This window comes from Argiope bruennichi, chromosome 4, assembly GCF_947563725.1.
Source record: "Argiope bruennichi chromosome 4, qqArgBrue1.1, whole genome shotgun sequence".
Taxonomy (NCBI): Eukaryota; Metazoa; Arthropoda; class Arachnida; order Araneae; family Araneidae; genus Argiope; species Argiope bruennichi.
The window spans coordinates 29,117,140-29,142,282 of NC_079154.1; the positions used below are offsets into that span (position 1 = coordinate 29,117,140).

The 25,143-nt window shown below is 28.0% G+C and overlaps 1 protein-coding gene across 3 annotated transcripts in view; it reads left to right on the forward strand.

The window, feature by feature from the left end:
• Window positions 1-1,290: 1,290 nt before the first annotated feature.
• The window catches only part of LOC129966547 (uncharacterized), a 47,729-nt gene continuing 23,876 nt past the window's right edge, over window positions 1,291-25,143 (forward strand). Inside the window, exons 1-3 of one of the 3 annotated variants that reach the window (XM_056080989.1) lie at window positions 1,291-1,398; window positions 21,954-22,101; window positions 23,577-23,735. In XM_056080989.1, coding sequence (XP_055936964.1) covers window positions 21,975-22,101; window positions 23,577-23,735 — 286 coding nt within the window. In that variant the 5' untranslated portion in view covers window positions 1,291-1,398; window positions 21,954-21,974. Of the gene's footprint in view, window positions 1,505-11,763; window positions 11,878-21,953; window positions 22,102-23,576; window positions 23,736-25,143 lie in introns of those variants that run through there. The other 2 variants (XM_056080990.1, XM_056080991.1) reach the window with 2 other exon arrangements.

Genomic DNA, 25,143 nt, shown 5'->3' on the forward strand with positions numbered 1-25,143 from the left:
ATTTAACTGTAGGACGTAACATGTACGGATCATGTTTAACTGTAGGACGAAAATTTTTTGGACCCAAAGCAGTATTAGGCTTTATCCGTACAGTACGATGGCTGTCACTGCCAAAAATGTTGAGTTTTCTTTCATTATTAAACATAGCTTTTTTCCAAAGGTTATTGGTCTTCACTTGATGAGTTTTTGCAAATTTCAAATGTTTTTTTGAATTTGCAAGCTGATGAACGGTTTCTCTCTAACAATGCGACTTTTATATCCAGCTTGTCTAATGGCATTTCGCACAGTTTCAGCACTTACACTTCTGTCTATGGTTTGAAAAGCTTCTGCAACAAGTTGGATGAACCATATGGTCACAGCAAACTGAATAGAAGTGTTAAAAATTTGGATTTAGATGGAAATTTTTTTTTCCAGCAGGACAACGACCTCAAACAAAATGCACGTAATATCAAAATATGGTGTTTTTTTCGTTGTAAACAGCAGTTACACACACCACCACAGTACCCCGACTTCAATGTCATTGAATATTCGAAGGCTATACTCGAAAAAGGGGTTCAAAAACACAAAATTAGAAACAAAACCCATTTAAAACAAGTGGCGCAAGAAGAATGGTCAAAATATCTTCAGATAACACCAAAAATGGGTCGAATCGGTACCATGACGTTTAGAGACCATTATAAGAGAAAAGACATGCAACATAATAGTGACACTTTGTTTTTATGCGTGGTATTGCAAAAATTTCATTGGTGTATTCTCAATTTTTTGAGGCAAAATTCTACCTATGTTTATTTAAAATGCTTCTGAAACTTTTCAACTTAGAAGAATTTCGTTGATTTTTCTTTATTTTTACACTAAATTAAACCATTTGTTATGTGTAAAAATAAAAACATGTTTGCACTTCCCGGTAATTTGTTATTTATATTGAAAGCCGCATTTATCAAGTAAAAGTAAGGTGTATTCTCAATTTTTTGAGCCATTGTATATATAATACATATTAAACTGTAGGTAAAACTAAACGATTTCTCAACTTTACCGTTATTAAAAATCTTTTGCAGAAGATATAAAAAAATGACATGAACAAGACAGTATTAACTTATTCGATTCTTTGATTTTGCTTTATAGAATAATTGCCTTTGAGTACTAAAATGTTCTTTTGGATTTTGCTACGATAAGCCTTTAAGTGAAAAAAATATAACTTTTACATTATCACACAAAATGGAAACAGATCACTAAACAACAATCGAATTTTGTATTGATTTTTTTTTTCATTTCTTATCGGGTTAGAGATTAGAGAAAAACATCATTCAGTGATAGATTAAAAATATGTATGACTCTACTGATGATTGCTCTTATAAAGGTGAATAAACAGAATTACGTACAAGCAATGGAGTTTTAACGGTAATTTTATAGTCTATCATTTTCCTTAGTTATTTCATGTGTTATTTTAAAAATTCATTTTTACTTGCATGCATGAAAAAACCTCGGACTTTCAAGTAACTTCACGGTAAAAAATGTTATGCATGATTAATTCCTTTTTTTAGAAGTTCATTATATTTTATTTCATATATAAGATGTATTTCATGTGTCTCTCTCTGTATGTATATATATAAATATATATATAAAGCAGAGTATCTGTGTACGTGTGTGCTTCATATGTAAATCTACAGTTTTCGTGCAATATTGATGAAATTCGGCACGTGGTCATTTCAAAATCGAAATAAAAATCACTGTTAACTTTTCAAAGCCCAAATGTTAGTTAAATTTTCAATTAATAAAAAAGTTTGTTGGCGTTTTTCCACTGTATCATTCGAAAATATTATTTTGCAAAAAATGATTCTTTCACACCATTTTTAAATTCGAAAAATTATCTTTTCAATAAATATTAATTTTATTGTTGTATAGTTTATTTCTAGTTTAAAAGAAAATGTTTAAAATGTTGTTTTATTATTTGCAGTTGCAGTTTTTTTTCTTGTATTCAACGATATTTTAATAATTTTATGTTTTGTTAAGTTTACTTTTTTTATATATTAAATACATTAACTTCAAAGCAAATTTTCATTTACCCTTAGTTTGATGTTATACACCTCTTAAAATAAGTTCCAATTCATAGAATAAAGTACTGTTTAATTTCATTAGATAAGCTTTTTATTACAATATTTTCTCAAATCAGCTTTAAATTGACGTTCTATATAATAAACATTTGCTTTGATTTCAAATAGCAAAATTTTACTTTCATTTTAAATTCGTAATTACTATAACTCGAATTTTTTTTTCTTTTAGAACATTTTGATTCCGCAAATCTGAAAACATAAATACCTTTAATTTTTCCTTAAAATTTTTATTTTGAAAATTATGACAGTTAGCTCTTTCTAAATCACATTTTAAATACTTTTCTTCATACTTTGTTTATTCAATTGATTTGATTTTCTTAGTTCCTTTCTTAATTATTTTAATTTGTAAGCTGTCATTTTATTCCTAATTTTAATTAATTATTAATAATTTATTCCTAATTCCATTTTATTCCTAATCATTTTATTCCTTCATTCTTTCACCTAATATGTATAATGGCGTAGATATTTTGCAATTTTTCTCATATGTTAATTTTGCTGTTCAGTTTGGTTATACACATACATTTAACCCCAAACGCTTATAATAGCATAGAATGAAGTAATTGTTTTTTGTATAAATTTCGATTTTCATTCCTTTATCAAGCAACAAGCGTGAAATTTTGAAATAATTAAGCATTCCACATTAATAAATTAAAACTAGCCAAGCCAATATTCCTTTAACAATCAAAAATTTCTCTAATAGTTGTTGGCTATATTATTCACCTTAAGCAGTTAATATATTTCATACAGCATATTTAATGCATATGGCACAAATTATTGAGAAATTAAAATTCTTAAAACAGAAAAGTTTTCAGAACTATTGTTTGATTTCTATACGAATTAAGATTATTTGACATCGAATGAAGTAATTAAGCGATATATTTTTTAAAATAATTATTCAAAAAAAATTTGCCCAGAAATGAAATTTTTATCACTTTTTTTTTAAATTGAAAGTTATCTTTTTTGTCTAATTTTTAGGTTTTAATACATGTCTTTATAATTCATTTTCTCACATAGTACAAATATTTTAATAAAATTGGTATTTCGATCTAATATAATAAAGAAGTTATATAATTCTTTATTGGGAAGTTTTTATTTTTTTTAAATGAATTGATTGGACAAGCAAAAAATGAGTACTTTGTGTTTCTTAGCTATTTAGTTTTTTTTCCCGTTACAAATCAATAGCATAAGGATTTTCCTTTGCAAAATTGCAATAAGATATATTATATATATCTTTATTTTAGTTTATTTTAAAAATTTGCCTTGAATAAATTTTAAAAAATTTTAATTTGATGATGCCTATAGGCTGAATATCATTTGCAAAGTGCCTGTTACGCCATACGATATGAGTGGTACACAATTCAAAACACTCTACTAGGCAGACTATTAGATCTAAAGCTATAAAATTATGGACGTACTTCTTGGTATAAAATAAAATTTGGTTAAAATTTAGAAAGCTATAAAATTTGGACGTTACTTCTTGGGTAATAGGTACTGGCTTTAAGAAAGCTTTTCAAAAATTTATATTAGATTTTCAATTAAACATTAATCGGAGTTTTAGCATTATAACTTATTGGTTTTGGAGCATATTATTGAAACAAAAAAATTTTTACTTCTCTTTAGAATTTGCTTAATTTTATTCCAAGCAGCTTTATCAATAATTTAAAATTAAAAAAAATTTTTTTAAAGTATATCTTGCAGTAGCATTTTTCATTGTTTAGTTATCGCTTTTAGACACACGTGCGTTGGCGCCAAATGAAATACAATTTTTTTATGTGTATGTATGTTATCAATCGGATAAGCATTTAAAAATGATAGAATGATCCAAGAATTAAATTTAAAACATTATCATTCCTTGTTGAACTAGACTCGAATTTCCTGTAAATTTATTGATATAAATGCTTCTTAAAATACTTCATAGATTTATTTTATTTTCGCTATTTGTAATCTTTCTAATTTGAAAAGCAAATGAATACTTAAAAATTTTACAACTTCTCATGACTTCTTTTTATCATGTGAGAACATGATAAAACATAAAGATGTTGTTTTGGCTTGAGGCTTTTGAAGCGATTTGATGGCAACAAATTGTTGAAGCCTCAAAATATGTAGGCAACAAATTATACCCTTTTTATTTTGGAGTCAGCTTTCACAGTATAGCTTTTGAAATATCTATCGTCTGCTAATGTAGTTTTATTTTAGAGTCGGCTGTCACAGTATAGTTTTTCCATTATCTATCGTCTGCTGTTGTAGTATTTTCCTTGGAAATCACAGTGTTGTTGCCTAACTCGCGCAAAGTGTTTTTTTTTTTTTTTTAATAAACCAAACAAGTTAAAATATTGTTTGTTTAATCATAAAGATTATTGGTTCAGGGATAATTTCAACTAATTAAAATAAGGTTATTAGAAAATAATGCAGAAGGTTGTCACACTTGGCAATTTATCGCCAACTAAAGTTACAACTTGATTTCCAAATTATACATTCTCTGAATTCTTACGAATTGTTTTAATTAATTTAACTCATTAACCAGTTTAAACCGGTTTGCCACCAGACTCTCAGACTACGTATTCGTCGATATTTAGAAAAACGATGTTTTTTTTTTTTTTTTTGTTTTTTTTTCGGTCGAGCTTCAAAACTTATATTTATATATATATATATATATATATATATATATATATATATATATAAAGAGAGAGAGAGAAAGAGGAATAGAGATCGATGGAAAAGTCTCGTGATTGTTTCAAACCGGTTTAAACTGGTTAATGATTTAAATTAATTAAGACAAATAATAACTTAAAAAATAATAATGTTCTCACATGATAACTTGAAATTTGCAATAGTCGATTTCATTTTATTATATATATTTTTTTTTTCATTTAATTTAAACTATCTGCTTTTAATGATCAACTGGTCTGTCTAGATTAATGACTGATGGATATTTTTAATTAAAAACTTTTTCTTTTTTTGCAATTACGTCTTAATACTATATAACTCATACTGTTTTAGAAGCTTCACATCGTTTTATGCTTTGTGCTTTGCTTTTCTCTAGTTCTCTGTTTATATTCTTCTACAATCCATTATATCACAAGAAAGACAGCAGTGTTTAAAAATAGGTGCACTATAAAATTTTTTCATTATACCTTGGTTTTGGAAGTAAATTTTAATTATAAGAAAAAAAGAAATTAAATTTTTATAAACAACATGGCTTGTACTGTGACCAACTCTTCATCGAAAAAGGAGCCGAGTTTTCATATTTTCATCAATAGCAATGATAAAAAAAAAAAAAATCCGTATGAATAACTAGAGCCAACAATGAAAGCGACATAAATTTTACTTCAAAATAAAATTTATAAAATAAGCTTAAAAATAATTTTTTAATTAACTAAAAATGGATAAAAACCGGCACAACAAATAAATTAACATCACTGAAAACATCATTTTTTAAATGTTAAGATAATATTAAACTTTTTGTGCTGTAATATTTCTGAAAGTTTTCGCTAAATTTTTAATTAACTAAAATTTTTTTAAAATCATTCCGAGTTCACAATAATTTAAGAATTATTCAATTTTTTAAATTAATGACTTGAAATATTTTCATTCTTGTCCAATTAAATTAATTTTTTAAAGAAAAATATTTTTTATTTATATCAGAAATAAAATAGGTGTAATCAACTATTTCGATTAGCATTTTCTACTGGAAAGGATAAATTAAAATGAAAATGAGATGTATATATATTTTTAAATTTTTGCTGTGGAAAGCTAGAAGTTTTTTTCAAATAAATCTAATATTTTAATAAATATATTTCTAAGAAAAGTAGCAAAATTTTAAACTGAAAAAAAGTGACTTTTCTATAATTTACTGAGATTTAAATTATGAATTGTATACTTAAAGAAATTGACAAATAAGCTCTGAAATATCTACGGTAATTAATAATTTTTTGTTTTATTACTTGTTCATTATAATAAAAAAAAATCGTTTTCAGCAAATTTGTATATAATATTTTTAAATAAAATTTTATCTCATTGATAAATAAGAAAATTATGATTCTCAACTTTTACAAACTTTAAAAACAAAAGTAAAATGAAAAAAAATTGAACACTTCTTTGAATTCATTAATTTATCAACTATAGATATAAATTATGTTTTTTTTTTTTTTTTTACATAAATCTAAACTTCATTTATAAAATTCTCTGACAACTCATCTCTTAATTTTAATGTTATTTAGCAAAATAGTCGTTGCTCTATTTTAAAATATAACTCCAAGATTAAATAATTGGTAGGAAATACACACATTCTAGCAGAACGATTCCGCAATCAAAGTAGATGTTGCAGAAGGAACTGACAACTTCAGCCTCAGCTTAACAGAAGTGGAACTACGTCACTTAACCTAAATCCGTCATATGGCAAACCGCACCTATAATTGATGGGGAAAAGGGCGCGTAATCCTCGAAAAATAATTGAAGTGGAAGAAAAAATATTTTCATATACATACAATTTGAGAAACTTATTGAGTCTCTTATTGAGAATCTTTTTCTAATATCAGAGGACATTTAGTGGTCGCAAATCGAACACATTATGAGACCTCTATTTTTTTTATTAACCATTCAATTATGTTTCACATTTCAACCACTTTTTAATTTAATAAACAGGTTGATGATTACTTTTTCTTGTAACTTCGTGAAAATTTATATGTTTTTGTATATTTTGTAGTTGCTTTTGGCGATTAGTTAGCCCACCGGAAGTATTGGATATGTTCACTTTCAATTAAATTATTTAGATATAACTTCATGCCCATGATTCTGTCAAACTGACAGGCATTTTCCTATTGGAGACCAGTCTCATGACATCATAGCAAAATTGGAAATGTAAACGTCCGATTCATTTATGTTTTAAATTTCGAGATACTATAATTTTTTTATTCACGTTTTAAACTACAGCGATAATAAATAGAATTCTTCTTCATTCACTTCCAACGATGGAAGAAAACAACGCTATTAAATATTTAATGAAACAATGAAGACAGTTTAAATTTTAGGTCAAACGGTGAATTTCTATTATTAGAAATTAGGCCACAAAATATTTTTAAAAAAATGCTAAAAATCAGGAAAAATATACACGTTTCTTAAATTGATATCAAAGGAATAAATTTTTGAAAAGGTATATAAAAACAATTTTTATTTTTTATTTTGCAGTAGTATTTTCGGAGATTGTTTCGAAAACACCAAATTCACTCTCATTTTTAATTAGTTAAAATTTTAAAAGAATTCTCTCAGGTACACATTCCCTCCCTCCAAGATATATATGGGCCATATTTGGTAGTAGGTAGGTACTCGGTGTGACCTATTGAATGCTAACACATACAGGCACTCATATTCATCTTTATTATTAGTAACAATGATCAGTGGTGGATGTAGATATTTTGCAACAATGTACATTATGAGACCACCTGTTTTAGTGAAGTGGACACATTTCGATATTTTTAACATGTTAATAATTTATTTTCAGTCATTTTATTAATTTTGTAAAAATGCCTTTGTTTTCATTTATTCCTTATTAATGTAGACTTTCTGTCATCCATGCTTGCATACAAAATCATTGAAGGTGTGTGGTGCTTATTAATGTTTTAATAACTAAGTGAATATAATGAGATGTATGGGAATCTAAGGAATCATACGTGATAAAATGCTAATTCATTTTAATAATTTGCAGTTTTTTTTACAAATTTATTTATTAGGCAACTAGGAAAAAATATCTTTTCAATCGACCTACTTGTGGCTCCTTCTCTGACCTAGGCAGTTGTCTATTTCGAAATCCGATTTAATTGCGATTCAAGATTGCGCATTTATCACAACATCGTTTAAACAAATTTCCAAGGATTTTAAATACTGTAATAACTAAGTGAACGTAATAAAACAGATATTTGAATACTTGTCAAAGCGTTGATATAATCCAAGTATTTTATAACTTATAAGATTTGTATTTTTACAAATTTATTTATTTGGAATGTAGGCTTATTAATATTTTTTGAATCGACCAGCTGTAATCCCTTCAGCATAGCTTACTTAGGTCGTAGCCTAATCGGAAATCTGTTATTGTCTATTACTGTGGGTCGCGGTGGCCTAATGGTAAGGGCTCGGCTCGTGAGCCGTAGGATTTCATGTTCGAGACCCGATTCCACCGAAGAACCGTCGTGTAAGGGGGTCTGTTGCACGTTAAATCCGTCAGAGCCAAACGTTCTCCCGCTGGTGTGGTGTGGAGAAGGGAGTGCCAGCTCAGGTGTCGTCTTCGGCGTTTGACCGCGGTTCAAAATTACGAAGTTCGTCCCAAAATAGCCCTAGTGTTGCTTTACAATGGGACATTAATATAACTAAACGTCCCGTTGTAAAGCAAAACATTCTCGGAATCTGAAACTCTCAACGTTTTTGCGCATGCATCAGGAAGAGTTTATGTCGTCAAAAAAGTATTGTGAGGAAAGGTAAAAGGGGGAGATGTGTACATTTAGCAGTAGAGTGAAAGATTATGCGCGGAATTGGGAAGGGTAATAACCGCTCATCTCTCTGCGTATCACTCCTTAACGATGTGCCAGCATCGAAAAGTGCTAATCTCGGGAACCTGATACAAACAATATCTAATTAGACTTCACTTATTTGGGAAATTTATTACTATTTTGAATTATTTGGGAGTTAGTATTACACAAGATGTGTTTTTAGTTTCCAAATGAATTCTAATATGCATGAATCGAGTTTGAACGTAATAAATTACGTACTTTAGTTATATAAATTTAACAGCACTCTACCGATGCATGAAAGACGCAAAGCAAATCTATTGAGTGTTTAAAGTTAGATTTAAAAAATTATGTAAATAAATACATAAAAAAACAGAATTGCTTTGTGCAAATTGCAAGCAAAACCTGCAAGTAATATGAGTCAAAGCTGTCAATAATTAAAATTTGAAGACAGTATTTTAAGTTAATTAATTGTTTAGGTATTAAAAGCTCGGTTATCCTATTCTTATTGCTTTTGATCGGTGAAAATATGATTTGAGACAAAAGATTAGAAGTTCCTGAAGTCTCTTCGATATTAAAAACTTTGTACCTGTCCATTTACATTGGATTTAAATTTAACTAATAATTTTACAAACATAAAGATATACAAAGAATTTAATTATTGCCAAGAGAGAAAAGGCAATTTCTCATAAGGAGGTGTTTTTTATGCAATTATTAAAGAAGCTCAATTTTAAGGACTCAATAACAATTTGGAGTCAACGTAATTTTTCAACTTTGCAACCCATAATTGCAATTAAAATTTTTAAAAATTGCTTGAATTGAAATCCCCATTCCCATTCTCTAAAGTATATTTGTGCTAAATTTGATAACTCTAAATGAAATGTTGTTCCTATAGAGAGCCTATAGCCCTATACATACTGACGCACAATTTTTTTTATTTCATTAAAAATAAACAAATAATTTTTAATAATAGGAATTCTAAACAAATAATTCAGTTAATGTATGCAGTCCTCAAGGAGATTTCAATTCAATAAACTTATGAATAGGTGTTTCAATAGTAACTACATATATATCTATTTAAGTTTCTATGCAATACAAAGCAATTATGGAACTTATAAATTATAAACATTTTAAACCATTAAACAATTAAAACCTTTAAATAATTAAGACCTTGAAACAATTAAAACGTTAGAATTATCACTGAAAAGTCACCAATTCTATTATCCACGTTTAACTCAACCCCCCGAAAAATCTAAACCTAAATTAAAATGAAATCCTATTTAGTATTGCTAGAATGGCATATTTAATACAGTCCGCCATTTTATTCAGAAGTTCCAAAAAATCAGGCTAGAGTATCATTCCGCCAAAAGATTCTTTTAATGATGATGAATTGATGCGTTCTTTTTTTATTTTATTTATTTATTTAATTTCTGATTTTGGAGTAGCAATGGTGGAAATGGGTCACGAGAATTTTTGACACTCAAAAAAAAAAAAAAAAATAGGTTAGGCGTGGGTGAAGCTTTTTAAAAAATTCTGATGTAGAATTTTATTTTTTATTTTTCTTTTCGTTTCAAATCAAATAACATCCGAAGTATAGTATTTTTTTACTCACTTTTATTTAACTTGCTTAATGTTTATAATTTTGCAATCATCTTTTCACTTTTTACCTGTTGTACATGAATTTTGAAATTTCGAACGCTAATGTATTCTTTATAACAATACACAATTTTAACTATTTCAAAACACAGTTATAAATTAATTGAATAATTTAATTAAATTTTAATTCTACATAGAAATATTGCGATAAGGCTTTAATTTAAAACACCTTTATAAGACTATAACATTTATAACAATAAATTATAATTTAAAGATTAAAAAACAACACAAAAATAACCAAATGGGGGGAAACTGTACTTTTACCAATAAAGATGTGGTTTTGAAAACGGTTTTTATGAAGTTTAATTTACTATAACATAGATGACATAATAGAATAAAATAAATGAAACTTCACTAGCTCACATTTCATGGAATAAAAATTTAAAAAAAAATTAATCTAACTTAATTCTTGCTTTAAGATAAAAAGGGTAAAAAAATGAGGTCTATAAGATAAAATAAAGCTTAATTAAAAAATTATCTGTCACACTTTTAATAAAGTGCATAATTACTAAATAAACAATAATTAATTTTAATCAATAAATAATAATTGTAATTAAAATATTTTACAATCTTAAAACGAATCGAGAAGCTATTTTAATTAACAAGCTACGTACAATACAACAATTGTACAATAAAATTTTAAGCGTTATAAATCACATATAATGTAATATAATCAAAAACATTTTAAGGCGTAAAACTACTTTTATTTCATTTTTAATAGAAAACTTTGTTTCTCAGTAAAGTCCTCGAACAAATTAAGAGCTTTAGAAAATATTCTATAGCTAACATTCAAAATATGGTTGCCGTAAATAACATCAAAATTTTTGATAGATTGAAATTCGAATAAACGATTAAAAAAACATAAATAATGACAGAATATGAATGAAAAAAAAAACAGAATAGTTTATTTAAAAAATAATTTTATTGGCTAAAAAAATTAGTTTTTTTTTTTTTTTTTTTTACTTCGCAAATAACTTAACTTCTACAAAAGGAATTCTTAATTGAACGGCAATTTTATTAGAATTCTTTTGCATCTTTTTTTAATAATCGTTTGCATTCTGATGGGGAAAAGATACTTTCTTCTTTTAGAGTTGAGATGTAAAAAAAGAGGGGGAAAAAATCGCATACATGACAAAAAGAATTAAATATTTTTTATGAGACAGAGAAATTAAATTAATGAAAACGATTCAGAAACAATCATATTTCGAATTAGATTTTAAAAAATTCCAATTATAGATGATAATTTAACATCATGTTTAATGTTTTTATTTTACTATAGTTTGAGCTAAGTCTATAATTATTTTATGGGACAAGGGCCATACTTGGCAATACTGGACCAATCACAGTTGAATATAGATTGCATATTAAAAAATAAATAATTTAAAACATTGTTAAAACTATCAAAAATAAATAACATGAATTCAACATCCTTTAAAAAGGAAATTTAGTTGCATAAAAACAGGATATCCACACGGATATGCTCATAATTAAAATACCATTACGTTTATTACACAGAGAAACAAGGGGAGAATGAGAAAGTCATTTTTGTTTTAAATAGACATGACCCATTGGAACACTTGTTACAAATGCATCAGATTATTTGAGTAAAGGTAGGCTTTTAAAATCTTCAATCCAAGTAAATGGATAAAAAGAAAATCGAATACTCTTATGTTAATTTATTTCCGCATATACGTGCTATTATTTCATATCCGTTCTTTTTCTTCTGTTCTCTAAGACAAAACTGCTAGGCGAAATTCTGAAAAACTTTAATAAAAGTACATTTTTAAGATAATTATTTAAGATAATTTTTTATAGTTTATAACAGCAATTTTATAATAAGTTGGCTTAGTTATCTTGGCTTGATGGCTTATAACAATCAGTTGTAAATAATGGGAACAAGTAATTACGTTAAAAAGTCTTTTTTTTTTTTTTTGAAACTGTGAATTTTATTTAATACTAGCCGCCTTTGGCGACCAGCCGGTTCGCCAATCTTAATGTTCGTTAAAATTTTAATAATTAAATATTTTATGCAATTTCTACTTTAATAGCTTCTTCATCAAAATATTTTAAAACTTCAAATTTTGATTATCATATAATTCATTCATAATATTATAAAGGCCTTCAGTCATAACGTAATATGTATCTCTCTCATTTTCTGTTAGCACCCGTAGAATTTATGCTTTAAATTAAAGTGGAAAGAATTTATCTTCAATTAATATAATAATATTTTTTACTGAAACAAAGCATTTTTTATAATCTGATTACTGAAAATAGAGTCACTCAGCGTTTTAAACTTTATGGGCACTAAAGAATATTTTTTTAAATTTATGTAATATCTCAAGAGTTGGTCAACAAAATTTTCTTAGATTCATTATGAGCAGATCGATTCATTAACAATGTTTAAATTTAAATGCATCAAACACTAAGAAAATAAAACGAATCGTTTAAAATAAACGGTTGAAAACAGGTTTTAAAAAAACTACTTAAAAAACGTTGTACTTAAAACTATAAGCATATACATGTTGTCATGGCAACAATCAGAACAGAATGCGCATGCGTGAATTTTCTTCGCCGGTTACGTAACGCAAATACGTGATTTTTTCTACGCCAGTTGGGGTAACGCTATGCGGATTAGAAATTTTTAATTTCCTTTATTCTGTTTTATTTTAATTCAAAAGTACTTCAGAATGAATCTGAAAGATTGATTCATTAACAATGTTTAATTTTAAATGCATCAAACATTAAGAAAATAAGCAGAACCGATTGAAATAATCCGCCGAAAAATTTTAACCCTAGCCTCATTACTGTTGGGAGAAAAAAACAACGGAAGCCTTTCTCGTTTGGCGCTGGGGATAATGGAAGATTTTTTTGGCGGAAAAGTTGGCGGTGGGGAAAATGGAAGATTCTTTTGGCGGGAAAGTTAGTTTTTAATTAATAATTAAAATTCTAATTAAAATTTCAAAAAAAGGGACCCCAGGTGCACATTCCCGACCTCTAAGGTATACATGTACCAAATTTGATAGCTGTATGTCAAATGACCTGGCCTGTAGAGCGCCAACACACACACACACATTGAGCTTTATTATAAGTATAGATTCTTAATGTTTGAACAGGTTTCTTTATAAAACCGTTAGAATTTTTTTTCAAAATCCATTTTTTTTTTGGGGGGGGGAGAGTTTCCCTGATTTTTATATTTGCAATTACATACGTTATAATGCTGTTTTAGATCTTTGGATGCTATTTTCTCAAATTTAGAATATTATAGAGTATTTCTCAATATGTTCTGCAATTTCTTAAATAGACAATAAGTAATCTATTCATTAAAAATATTTTTGGTTGTTTTACTGTTTCGCAATATGAAAAAAAAAATTGAAAATTTCGTGTAATTTATCAGTAGAACACAAGTATTTAAAGATAAGATAAAAATACAGCTTATTTTTTTAGTTGAGGAACTAGATAATATATTCCTTAAGCTATCTTCTGAAATTAAGACAAATCACTTGATAAATCTCTAAACTTGAAGATTTTTCTTTATACCTCCTTTTAGCCAAAAAAAAAAAAAAAAAAAAAAAAAAAAAAAAAAAACCCTTTTTTTCGAATTTTTAAAAAATTTTTAGACCTAACTCATATGTTTTGGTTTCATTGATTTTTTTTTCAATTTTTTTTATACAAATATTCAAAAACATAACAGTTTTCGAACGTTTTTCAAAAAATTCACCTCGAACATAGTTACATACCTTAGAGACAATAAATTTATATATCATTTTCTTGATACGAATTTAATAAAATAATTTTTATAATGGATATTTGCATTGTAATAACAATTGTAAATGAGAAAAAAGAAACTTAAAAATAATAGTATATGTAAAAATTTGCAATATAAATATAAATAAATTAGCATCAATTACAGCCTTGCAATCTGATTCCACGGAGTTCCCCAATGCTTTTAATTCCTCAGTTGTTACAATGCAATACTAAGATTAAATTATTGTTTCATTTAAAGGGATTTTTATTGTTGGACTGATTTTGTGTAGCAGGTTTCTTTAGTCTGTTCAATACATGTTCGATGAAGTTAAGGTCAAGGTTATTCTGGTAGTGAGCTGTGGTTACTTAAAACCGGTTTTTGCATAGAGTGCAATATGACACGAAGCTGAACCCCGATGAAATGTAAATTCTTCAATTTCTAGGAAAAGATCATGTATGGAAGGCAGCAATTTAGTAATGAGTTTTTTATTTACGTATTTTGGGTATTTATATTCCCAGTAATCATGCTGCTTCTGCTCAAGGAATTTGCTTTCATGCAGCCACTGTTCATAACACTAAATGGGTATATAAAATAGGTATAAGGCAATCAGAAAGATTTTTTTTATCGATATTTTCCTTACTTTTTCCATTGTTATGAAATAGTAAATTTCGTTCTAATTTCTCATAGTCTCATTGTTCTGCTGCCCATTTAACAGGAAAATTTCAATTTAATCTTTTCAACTATTATTCTGGATTTAAAAATTGCTTTTTTCATAGAATTCTTGCATTTATACCAGATTCCTGCAAAATGAATCTAATGGTCCTATCATTTAAAATCACATTGCATTGCGCCATTTGACTTTGTAGACTCCCAGTTGATTGTCTTCTTCTATCTCAAGGCACATAGTCTTTTCATTATTCTGTCTCCACATGGTGTTTTGTTCTTTTTCCTGCTTTTATCAGTTTTGTTTTCTAGTGACTGAATTCCTTAAAACTTCTTCAAAAATTTAGAAATTCCAAATCTAGTTTGATTTTAACCAATTTTCCGCTTAACTTCTTTATAACTAAAGCCTTATTTATGCAATATAAAACTTTTACATCGTTTTTAGGGTGACAAGTCAACTGTCTGTGTAATTTCTTTTATTTTATACAATTTGACAACTTACAAAATAGATGAAAACAAAAAGGTACTGACCAACTTGATAGCAAATACATACACACACAAAATGAAAGGATTACAGCCTGACAGTTCCAAAACATGGTTTCATAATTGTATTGTATTGGTATAGTTGTTGTAGTGTTATTTTGTGTACTGTATGTAAATTACTTAAACATGCTTATTTTTTTCTTAATAAATCGTTCCATGTATACCTATTTAATTAAGAGAAGCCTAGAGATTCCAAGTTCGGGGTTATTATCTGACGAAAATAAAAGAAAAGTTCCAAAGCATGTCACTAATTGCTGATTTCTACTGATTGCAAAATGTCACTTTATCAGATTTTTAAAACTCATGTTCATTATCTACATTTAAATAAAGAAAAGCTATGAATTATTAGTCTAAGAAAGGTGTGCTTCTTTATTGGGTTATTTAGTTTTAACTTTAAAAAGTAATGGTAATTGAAAATAACTAAATGCATTATATTTTTGGTTAAATAATCTTTTTAAAAGATATATAGCTTTAAGCTATTCCTGCAAATACTATTGCTGCTATAGGAACATCAAATCTTTAAAATGCACTTTTTCAAAAAGGTTTTTACAATTTCGGTCACTACTGTACCTTTCCTTGAATCGTGAAAATTGTTTAGAATATTTTTAGCCACCTTTTATAATAAGCTTATTTACCAGTAATATCGTTTGCACACTGCTCATTTTCTTTGAAAACGATAGTGAAATTTTGGAATTTTTCTAATTTTCGTAATAAAAAAAATGTGCTTGAATGATTTGACTTAACAACGAAATTGGTTTGAATTATGAAAATAGTTAATATTATTAAAAAAAGAAATCGTCATCATAAAATTTGTTAAAAATTAGAGAAATTTCGCTCGAAATCCAAACACATATTACTGGAATGATAATTTACAGAAATTTAAGGTGGCACAAAAATTGTTCCTGTGCTGCAATATATTCCGAAATTATCCCGACAAATTTTTAATTAAAAATTTATTTCGGTTAATTTTTAATTAAATATTTTAACGAATCTCTCCTAAGTGTGCGTTGTCACTTTCTAAAATATGTTTACTCCAAAATTTTTGAAACTGCAAAGTCCAACACTTTCTCTTTCAGAGTACAATGTACACGAACACGTTCGCTTGCAGATCGCTTTTATCATATTTTTGGAATGCTTATGGTACATATATTTAAAATATATCAAAAAATCTAATAGAAATATTTTCTCTCTGGTTTCATCCATCTACAGTAAAATATATATATATATTTGTATGGAATTCATTCATCCGTGATACACATAAGGATCTAGTTTATTCAAATAGTTTCCCTTGCTCCCGTTAAGAAGGATTCAGAAGTTGGGATAAACAATTTCTACCTGTAGATTGGTTGAAAATCCAGGAAATGAATTCGTCTGATACGATCGATATTTCTGTCGGGGATAAATGCGCATTTCCTCAAGTAAACAACAATATTATCGATCATTAAAGAATATGCATAAAAATTTGAATTTGTTCTATTCCACAGAAGCATATCCCATAAAGCACTATCCCTCTTATTAGTTAATCCATTTTCGAATTAAGTTATAACATCCGTTTTTTATTAAAAAATTCCCAAAAATTAACTTTTGAAATGTATGATTTTCGAAAAGATCCTATTCAAAGAAAAAAATAAGTTTTCAAAATTTAAGTAAATTTGAAAGTAGGAATTTACCTAATTCAGATATTAGCCAGGTAAATCAGCAAATGTAGTCTCCCCAAACTTTCTCGCATACTCTCTAATAAAGATGTTATCTCAGAGAATGCCTCGCATGGCATTGGCATGCAATAGTTACAACATATTAACCTTTGGTGTAAATTTAGCCTTTTTACTGAATCTATCGTGCCAACCTTGGCGATTAATCTCTGGCATGTGGTTAATAGTATCTGAAAATCGAATCTATATTTTAAAGGCGTTTTTACCAAAAGAAAAAATAACACAAAACTACACTTGTAGTCATAAATTTCCAAACTAAATTTGACTTATTTAAGTCATTCCGGATTCAAGTTATCGCATTTACACGTTTCTGAAAGTACAGACCGACAAACGATCAACTCTTTATTGTATTTAGCTCAAAAATTTGATAAGTATCTACGCTATAAGGGTTAAATCTGTGTATCAAATTTCATCAATCTAGCTCTCGTCATTTTGTATTTATCGTGTTAACATATATTCGAACAGCCAGACCACTTCCACTCACCAGATTGTGCTCAAAATTTGACAGAAATTTACAAATTTATTGTAAAGTCATATGCCAAATTTCATCCGTTTAGATCAAAGTGTTTTGAGTTATCTTTGTCACAGATAGACAGATGGACATTTTCTAAAAAATGTATTTTTAGATTTCAGGGAGGTCTAAAATATGAAAATTCCTCAAAACCTCGAGTTCGAATTTTTTGTTGATTAGAACACTTTCTCTATTCTACGTATATGAAAAAAAAAAAAAAAAAAAAAAAGGAATTCAAAATTCGAAGCCAACGTATACTTTAAGAATATCAGAAAAATTCTGACATCTCTAATGCGTACATAAATATAATAAAAACAGTCAATTTTGCAGATCTCCTTTATTTATACCTAATCGCTTTTGGCGACCAGCTAATTTACCAGAATATTGATTAACTTAAAATTTCAGTTGAATCTTTTGAAGGTAGCAAAATATTAAAGTTTTCTCTGAAAAAGAAGTTTTAATAATTTAACAGCATGGAATTCGTAATATTTAAGATATCTTTCCCAGACCATTGCCATATACTTCTATCTACTTCCTATTCATTTCACATAAAATTTGAAATTTAGTTTTGAAAGAAATGCGATTAAATTCCAACTAATCCAATTACATACGTGCTGAATCGAAGCAAGTCGTAAAAAATACAAGAGCAGGAAGAAGAATCATTTAACATTGAAATTTTGTGCGTATTACTGTATATTTTTTATGATTTACGTAACATAGGGTTATTCAATAAAATTTCTAGGATTCAATAAAAAAAATGAATCAGCATATTTCAATTTTTAAAAAAGCGTCAAGCTAAAAGAGCAATAATATAAGTGGCTAAAAATATTAAATGTGCAAACTGATGTTTAATTAAAATATACTAAATGTGTTAAAATATATTAAATATAAAATATATAATGATTAATAAGAATATTAAATGTATTTAATTAATGTTTAAAATGTGCAAATTAATTTAAAACTTTATCATTGCTTACGTCTGAAGTTAAACATTAACTATAAATGACACAATATTCAAAAATTTTATTAAAAACGTTTGTAAAAAGAACGTAAAAAAGCGTTTTAATTTTATTATTTCATTCGCAATAATAAAAATATTATTACAAAACGTATTTAAAAATACATTAAAAATTATTTAAATCTAGATTAAAGAATTTTATAGCAACTGAACTGCCATCACAGAATATATATATATATATATATATATATATATATATATATATATATATATATATATATATATATATATATATATATATATATATATATATATATATATATATATTAAATTCAAAAATGTGTAGCGTTTATTTTTGTGCTATAATATTTTCGAAAGTTATCAAAATGATAATTTTCGGAAACTTCAAAATGTAGCTTATTTTTTTAAATTCAAATTCTGATAAAGAATTTTTTTTAAAAAAATCACTAAGTTTTATATATTTAGGTGTAATTATTACAAGTGTTTAATATTTACTTTTACACTTGCTTTTAATGCAGTATACATTTTTTATCATGTGAGAACATGATGTTGTTTTGATTAGGAGGTTTTGAAACTCGAAATCGAGTAGGTAATGAATGAAGGAAAAATGGCAATTTTCATCATCATCTTTTAATAGCATACATTTTTACCCGCTTTTACCAGTATTGCATTATTATTACGTATGCTTCTTTGACAGCAGATGCGTTTTTAAAAGGTTAACGTAGAACTATGACATCATAGCTGTTATTTCATCTCAAAATCAGTCGGGCTCCAAAATTTTGTTTGCCAGCTAGAAAAATTGAAAATGAAAATTTAAAAAAATTATATATATAGAGAGAGGGGGGGGAATAGAGACCGATAGGAAGTCCCGTGATTGTTTCAAACCGGTTTAAACTGGCTAATGACTTAAATTAATTAAGACAAAAAATTGACTTAAAAAATAATAATGTTCTCACATGATAACTTGAAATTTGCGATCGTAGATTTCATTTTAATTTTTAAAATTTATTTTTATTTGCATTTGCGCATTGATTTGTAAGCTGATTAAATTCATGTTTTTCAATCTTATTAAATAAAAAATAACATTTCATATAAACATTATAATCAATAATATGGAGAGAACAAAGGCGGTTAGTATTTCAATAATATTCTTTGATTACAAATTCAATTTGTTCTCCATTTTTATTTCAAATTCAATTTGTAGTTAGATTTCCAAATTTAAAAAGTTATATAGAATAAAGTAGAGTTTCATATTTTTAAATCTAGCTGAAATTTTATCTTGTGCTCGTTTTCTAAACTGCCTAAAAGATAAATAAGAGTTTCTAAAATTTAAGAGAATATTTCACTTGTTTTATACACGTGGCTTGATATACACAGTGTGAAACTACTATTTTGAAGATTGTAGATATAGATGATTTCAACTATTAATTGAATATTTAAAATTAGAATTAATAGTAATTTAATACTATTAATTCTGCAATTATTTGCCTCAAGTTCCTTCCTCTCTCTCCCCTAAAAAATTGAAAATTATTTATAAAATCTGTTATTAGCATTCGTGAAATCAATTATCAGTATTCATAGAATAGAATTGGAATTAAATGTCTGTTTTAATTAATATTGAAAATACGATTAATTGCCTGCTTTTATCAGCATTAAAAATTACAATCAATTGTCTGCTTTTATCAGCATTTAAAAAAATTACAATCAAATGTCTGCTTTTAGCAGTATTAACACAATTACAATCAAATGTCTGCTTTTATCAGCATTAAAAAAATACAATCAAATGTCGGCTTTTATCAGTATTAACAAAATTACAATCAAATGTCTGCTTTTATCAATATTAATAAAAATACAATCAAATGTCTAATCTTATCAGCATTAAAAAATTGCAGTCAAATGTCTGCTTTTATCAGTATTAACAAAATTACAATTAAATGTCTTGTCATGGTGAAATGAATCAAATGTTTTATAATGTGAAATCCGCCATTGGCTGGCCAAAAATCAATAAAGGACTTCCGACTTTTTCTCGGCACTCGTGGAAATTGCCTATGATGGGGCTACAAGGGGGGGGGATTAGACGCATGTAAAAAAATTAAAAGAATGCTAACTAAATAAATTCGTCAAAATAAGAAAATTTGTGATTTATAGTAGAGTATTAAAATCTTGTCAAGCATGAATACTCAATTCTTTTATGCTTCAGGTGCCTTCATTTAGTTATTACAATATATTTAAAAATACCGAACGCCTGCTTAAATATTAATGTTTAAAAATTTACATGTCGCATAGTTATAATAAATATTTTCCTGATAATAATGAAAATTTTTGTGTGTATTGGTGCTTAATAGACCAGATTCTTTGACTTCGAACTATGAAATTTGGCACATACGTATATTTTGTGTACCTCTGAGCGATTTTATTTTAAATCCTTGCGCTGAATTTAACTCCTTTACCTCATTCACTTCATTCATTACTATGAGATATCTCTTAGTAAGCGTGTGCACCAAAACTGCCGACCACGAGATATCCCGTAGTGTGGGCTGCAATTTTAGATCGGCTTTGACAACCAAGGCAAGACGTTCTAAATTTGCATGGCAGTGAATGAGTTAAAAAGTAAGCGAATTTTTAAGTGCATTTTATAACAATATATTTCATTATTGAAGTGAAACTCATTCTATTATTGTTACAAATATTTCAACATAATTTTTTTTTCATGGTTGAAGATCAAGAACTGAAGATTCGATTTATTTTTCTATGTTGAATAGGTTATAATACAATGCATAAAAAATTATCTTTAAACTTTGTTTTGTACTTACAATTAAGATTCAACTTCGGTATCAAACAACGATGGGAAATTTTTTAAGTACGCGCATTTTTAAATACTACCATTGTTTCCTGTGATGTAATTGGATATCTAAAGATATAAACGGAAAATTAGGGAAATACATAATATAATAAATAGAACAGTGAAAGGCTTCTAAAGTTGTATGAGATATAAGTTTGTCAGAATTTAAAGCTTAAAATTATTTTGACCCTTTGCCCACAAAAAAGTCCTGGAAAATTGCTCTCTTTTTTCCAATGAAATTTGAAAAAAATATTTTATTGGAAAATTTCTAAAGCGGATTAAGATTCTTATTGAATCAGCGGTACACTGTAACTTTGATTCCATTGCCTATTACCTGGATCAGGTTAGGTAAGACTTACAACCATCCAAAAACTCGCCGAAAGTACGCCATCCTAAATGGTTACAAGAAATGATAACAAATGCCTTTTAGGGTTGGTATGAAAAATGTTAGAATTACCACATTTATCAAGAAATCACCAAAAAAATTCAATTTTGGCGATCGGACATTATTTTTAAAATAAGCTGCTGATTACTGAGACTTATCCAGGAGATCTTTTTCATTTCAGCCATCCAAAATAAGGCCACTTTCAGCACATAAAATTTCAATCAGCTTATCAAAGCTCTAATAAACTATTATTTACATTTCAAATAAATTGTTGTTAATGATAAATCATGTATTTCCTTTCCTCAGATCCATCAAATGGTTTGAAAAATGAAAATTATAAATTTTTATGGAATAAATTGTCTTGCAATACTCTTCATTTTACTTCTCCAAGTGGAAGGGCAAGGTTGGTCAGTGTTTTTTGGATTTACTGAGCTGAAAAATGTTCCTGGTGAAAGTAAGTATAATTTTAGTATCAATTTCAAAATATTTTTAATATCAATTTTTTATATAAGATATCTGGAGGTAATATCCCTATTAGTACAAGATATTGCACGATATCTCTACGATGTCGACATTTTGAATGCCAGCCAACATCGTGTAGATATCGTAACAATGTTGGCCATTTTGGGCTAATAGGATGGCTATTACTTCTAATACGACCACTTGACAATTTGAGTGTTAGTTTGCATTTTATCAAAAAAAAAAAAAAGTCGGGGGGGGGGGGTCTAATAAAACTAAAAAGAATGATGGCAATAGATCGAGCGGAATTAGACCAATTACCCTTCATGTGAATGAGAAAATCTTACTTGCTTTAAGCCATTCTTATTTTGATCCTGTTAATTTACCCTTTTATTCTTATAGTAACTGAATTGAAGAAATCTGATGTGCTATTCAACCTAATAGGGTTTATAATGCTCTTCAATAATATGGGAATAAGTTTCTTAAAAATATATGTGTTCTTTCATGAATCACACGATAAACGATACTTTATAAACTTAAAAAAAAAATAATCGAAAGCAGAAAAATAAAATCACAAATATCTGTAGAGCCTGCGTTCTGTTTTTCTTTTAAAATTCAGAAACATTTTTGTTTAAATCTTTATTCAGTCTTCTTTTATGAATTTTTGGAACTGGTTTCATTTTCTCACAGTTTGATTTATTTTTTGTTAGTGTTTGTGAAAATCTGTGATTTTTGAAATTTTTTTTTATTTGAATTAAGTCAAATCGTAATAAATAAGATATCTTCATGAAAATCGTAAATTTATGTCTTTTCATCCTTTTTTTTTTTTTTTTTTTTTTTTTTCCACTGCAAACTCTGTGAAATAGGAAAATAACTGATTCCTCATAACCAGTCATATTATCTTTTATTTATTTATTTTTTTAAAAAAAAGGTTTCCTGCAAAATTTTAAATTTGAAAATGAGAATCGCAAGTTAAGACAAAAATTCCTTTCAAAAAGTTAAAGAAGACAGAAAGCACCAATAACCACGTGTTTTTTAAATTTTTCAACATAATCAAAACAAACATAGTTTTAGTTTGAGATATGAGTGAATTACATAAGTTAAGAATGAGATATAAACCTTGATAATAGTTTAAATGAGAATGTTAAGATTAAAATTTATGATTATTTAAATAAGGTAAACTTATAAAATAAAAATATGCTACAATTACGCTCGCCAACAGTGCAGTCCAAAAATTCGCCAAAGTTCCGTCATTTTAGTTGGTCCCAAGAAATTATTAAGTTTGGGGGTTGTAATAAAATTTATTATATTGTTATATATGACGAGAAATCACCAAAAAAAAAAATCCAACTTTGGAGAACACACTTTATTCTTAAGAAAAGCCAAAATAAATATAACTGTGCACTGCAGAGATGAATATAGATTGGTTTTCCTGCAATTTTATGAGATAATATTTAAGCATATTTTCAGTTGCAGATGAACTGGTAAATATAACCTGCACCACAATAACAGATTGCACATCAAGAATAAATGGTTCATTATGTACAAATGGATACTGCAACTGTCCGGAAGACATGCCAGTCTTTGTGAATGCAACAGCCAAATTTGACGCCAGCTATTGTTTGCCAGGTAACATTCATTTATTTTCATTGATATATAAAAATAATAAATATTAAGATGATACTTTGGCGAACATATGGCATTACCTGCACATGCTTTGATTAGAAACGCTTTATGAAGCAGCGAGTTAAATTTTGCACATGAATGTAACAATACAGAACTCAAAATTAAAACTTATTATGGAGCCCAAAACCCCTTTTTTCATAATAATTAAAAACTAACACCAGCAAAACTGAAATAGTTTATATTGTATATATTTTGAAGAATGGATATCCCACCATACCCCACCCGAAGGCACATGGGAAAACTTGAATGACCGGATCGCCACAACAGCAACACTGGCGGGAACTGTGAGTGAGTCCTAGGGGCCATCACCGGCCACGATACAACCCTTCCCTAAGGAAGTATGTCCCATCATCGTTGGGAGCTAGCCAACCCCCATCTTTTCGTGGTTGGCTTACAAGGTTTCAGAGAACCAACCACCATACCGGAAGTTTATCATCCTCAATTACGAGGTGCCCCTCCGTGGGACTTGAAGAACGGGTAGCTAAAATTTTAGCATCCAATTCTGAATAAATAGTGTTTAGTACAAGTTTTGTAGCCTAACATGAAATTTGACAATCTTTTTGATTGCAATATTGAGAATACAGCGTTAAACTCCACAAGTGAGAATGAGTCTCATAATAGTTTATCTCTTCAAAAATATGAAGGGCCATCGCAGGCTGAAAACCAGGCAGTTTCAAGTGGAGGCGATTTGATGGTATTCAGTGGCATCAAAGCTGGTATTCAGATTGTAGAATCAATTCCAAACGAGTGGTACTGTTATTAGGAGGCCCAGCCAAGACCGTCCAAGGACGACGATATCAGCACAGAATTGATACTTGGCATTAAGTGCACTATAGAGAAACAATGGTTAGGAGTTTTCTCGTGACCTTGCTTCTAAGTCTGGAAAAAGAGTTTCCAGACAAATAGTGAACAGATACTTAGCAAAGAGGACTTTTTGTACCCGGTATCCAGTACAATACCTCCCTCTGAGCACATCTCACAATAAAGCTCATTTGTTGTGGAATTGAACACGCCAAGAATAAAGCGTATGCTTTTCATTGATGAATCGAGATTCAGCATACAAAATGATTCTCGAGAATCTTTATCTGGAGAGAACGTGGATCTCGCTGTCATCCCTCTAACGCGAGGAAAATCGATCATTTTAGTGGTAGAAGAATTCTTATTGGGAGCAGCATCATTTTGGGCAGTCGCACTCCGCTGTACATCTTTGGCGCGGATAGTTGTCGCTGCTCACAGCTATAAGAATGATATTCTTGAAATCTGGGTGAGATTTTTCGGGGACTGCAAGCCCGGATATTTTTCTTTTTTTATGAACAAAAATGCAAGGTCACACAAAATCCCTATTGCTGGC